General features: G+C 42.7%; 1 protein-coding gene across 1 annotated transcript in view; it reads left to right on the top strand.

Moving 5' to 3' along the window:
- The first annotated feature begins 6 nt into the window (after positions 1 to 6).
- LOC107731793 (tomoregulin-1-like) overlaps positions 7 to 2,829 on the top strand; it is a 19,818-nt gene continuing 16,995 nt past the window's right edge. The window contains exon 1 of the mRNA XM_016542966.1: positions 7 to 550. Coding sequence (XP_016398452.1) covers positions 397 to 550 — 154 coding nt within the window. The 5' untranslated portion in view covers positions 7 to 396. The remainder of the gene's footprint in view (positions 551 to 2,829) is intronic.

Raw genomic sequence — 2,829 nt, forward strand, 5'->3', positions numbered from 1 at the left:
GCAAGGAGAATCGCGATATTGCCCCGCCACGAAAGATAGCAAAGAGAACTGAGGACGAACGATTACCAAAGGACAGAAAACAGTCGATACGCGTCGCCTTTTGCCTCACAACTAGCAAAACAGACGCGCGAGAGATGCACACAAAGACAGAGCGAGAGGCGTCCGCGAGCTGTTATTGAGACGCGCGCAAGAGCTCAACAGCGAAACCCTGCAAATGTGCTTGTGAGCGAAATGCACGGTTGTTTTTAACCGGAGTGATGCTCATAAGGCTCAGTCGGCCTTCCTGGGACACAAACACGTTTTAAAAGGGATATTTTCCTTATCCTCCACAGCCTGCTCGTCTTTTGTTCCCCTGCACCTTTATTTAACAGGTCAAAGAGGAGAGACAGATACATCATGTTGCTGGGCACCGGGCTTGTAAGGTGGACCCGACCAGCACTGTCTGTGTTCTGCCTGCTGACCATCATCCTCAGTCCAGCGCTGGGATCCGTCCAGTCATCCAACCCGCAGAACACTGACTGTGTGTCCGGCAAAGGCAAAGACTGCTTAGGTATGCCTTCACAATTTAATATGTTGCATGAAAATCAAAGCATGCTCACTTTGTATCTTTGTTGCAGATATTGCACATTTGTTGAAGATGGAGATTCGGGCATGGCCTCTGGAGGCTTACGAGATGCAGGCAGTGTAGGGATGCTAAAACGAAACTACAGATGTGTTCCTGTCAAATAAACTGATGCATGGGGCTATTTTGAATTGTGTGCATATATTACCTCGCCTTTGAATGGTTTTGCATGGGCTAAAGTAAAGCTTCCATCTTTTGATGCACTAGATCAGGTGAGACAATATAAAGGGAAGCGTGAACCCCACCCTATAACATCACTCTCATCAGATCAGGGGCCTGTGGTGACCACAAATTCTCTTCAACTAAGGAAAGTGCTTTCAATAAATGAGATTCTGTTTTTTTTTTATAGCTTTGTGTATGGTTATTCCTTTATGGACAAGGATAGGTCAATTGTAATGTTTTAAGCCACATACATGCAGTTTAGGAAGGCAACAGTGAGCCCCGCTGTCCATATTCTGTCCCGTATGGCGACCGATGGGGGGCTTTCAGGCTCGAGGCCTGTTTGAAAAGGTGTTGTATGTCCTTCCAGACCTTTAGAAACGCATGTTCATTGTCCTATAGATTGGTCAATGGATGTTTCCAGCATGCAGTTTAGGAAGGCAACAGTGAGCCTGCTGTCCATATTCTGTCCCGTATGGCGACCGATGGGGGGCTTTCAGGCTCGAGGCCTGTTTGAAAAGGTGTTGTATGTCCTTCCAGACCTTTAGAAACGCATGTTCATTGTCCTATAGATTGGTCAATGGATGTTTCCAACCGTATCCAAGTAATTGTCTTAAAGATTAGTGCAGTTAATGCCTTTTCATGGCAGTTGAATTGCAACATTTGGTGATTTTTAGGATATTGGCAAATGTATAAAGCTTTAACTTGTTTGTAAGAATAGTTAAGACGGATATAATTGCACAATTTAGGCCTGTTGATTCAATTAGTATGCTTGCACCTGATGAGTTTTTACGCACTGACAGCATATGAAGTATTAAAAATAAGTAGCCGGTTAAAACGTAACCTTTTAACACAATGCTCATCTCCATCTTTTGGGTCATTATATATAATATAAGCTCTCCAGATGGGCTTCTTTCCCCTCGCTGTCTTTCTTTTTTTTAATCCTGACACCCTTTTTGTCGCCTAGAATTAATAGAAGGAAAAGCAGCTGACAATAGTGGCCATTGTGCGCCAGTGTTTTCAGATTCAAAGCTCCAGGCACCAGTGGTTTAATCAGTGGCTGTCCTGCATGCACGCCGGGCTGGTTTTGTAAAAGGCAGGAACACAATAGAGCAAGTCTCAGGGGCATCTGAATTGCCCTCAGCAGTTGGATAGTACGTTAAGATGGATATAATTGCACAATTTAGGCCTGTTGATTCAATTAGTATGCTTGCACCTGATGACTTTTTACGCACTGACTGCATGTGAAGTATTAAAAATAAGTAGCCGGTTAAAACGTAACCTTTTAACACAATGCTCATCTCCGTCTTTTGGGTCATTATATATAATGTAAGCTCTCCAGATGGGCTGTCTTTCTTTTTTTAAATCCTGACACCCTTTTTGTCGCCTAGAATTAATAGAAGGAAAAGCAGCTGACAATAGTGGCCATTGTGCGCCAGTGTTTTCAGATTCAAAGCTCCAGGCACCAGTGGTTTAATCAGTGGCTGTCCTGCATAAGCGCCGGGCTGGTTTTGTAAAAGGCAGGAACACAATAGAGCAAGTCTCAGGGGCATCTGAATTGCCCTCAGCAGTTGGATAGTACTGACCACAAGCAGAAAAAGCACCCTTCATTGATGCCCTTCTCCTTAGTGTCACTAATTCACTAGACATGCTATTTTTGACCGCTGCGTTAATGTTGTTTCTTTTATTAAAGTGCCTAGTGCAGTGCTGGATGTATTTTGGCAAGTTGACAATGTTGCGAACCTTGAGAAAAGTGCATTTAATTGTCATGTTAGTCTTTGCGTTCTATGATTTCTGTATTGATGATGTTCCTGGAATTTGATCCTGGATCTCAGTTAATCAATATTTATGCTTGCATCTCTGCTTTCATTTCTTGCTTTTACTTGTCAGCAAATGATAAATTAGAATGCAATTATTTTGCCCTCCCGTTATAGATAAATATCAAATTGCTTACCTGATTTAGAAGAGTTGTTTTGCCTCAGGAACTTAATTTTTATATTGAATTGGTGATGCAACACCGTTTCGAAGTTTGTTTAGCGTACCAAAAA

This window comes from Sinocyclocheilus rhinocerous, unplaced genomic scaffold (genome assembly GCF_001515625.1).
Source record: "Sinocyclocheilus rhinocerous isolate Xijiao unplaced genomic scaffold, SAMN03320098_v1.1 scaffold1721, whole genome shotgun sequence".
NCBI classification, from domain to species: domain Eukaryota; kingdom Metazoa; phylum Chordata; class Actinopteri; order Cypriniformes; family Cyprinidae; genus Sinocyclocheilus; species Sinocyclocheilus rhinocerous.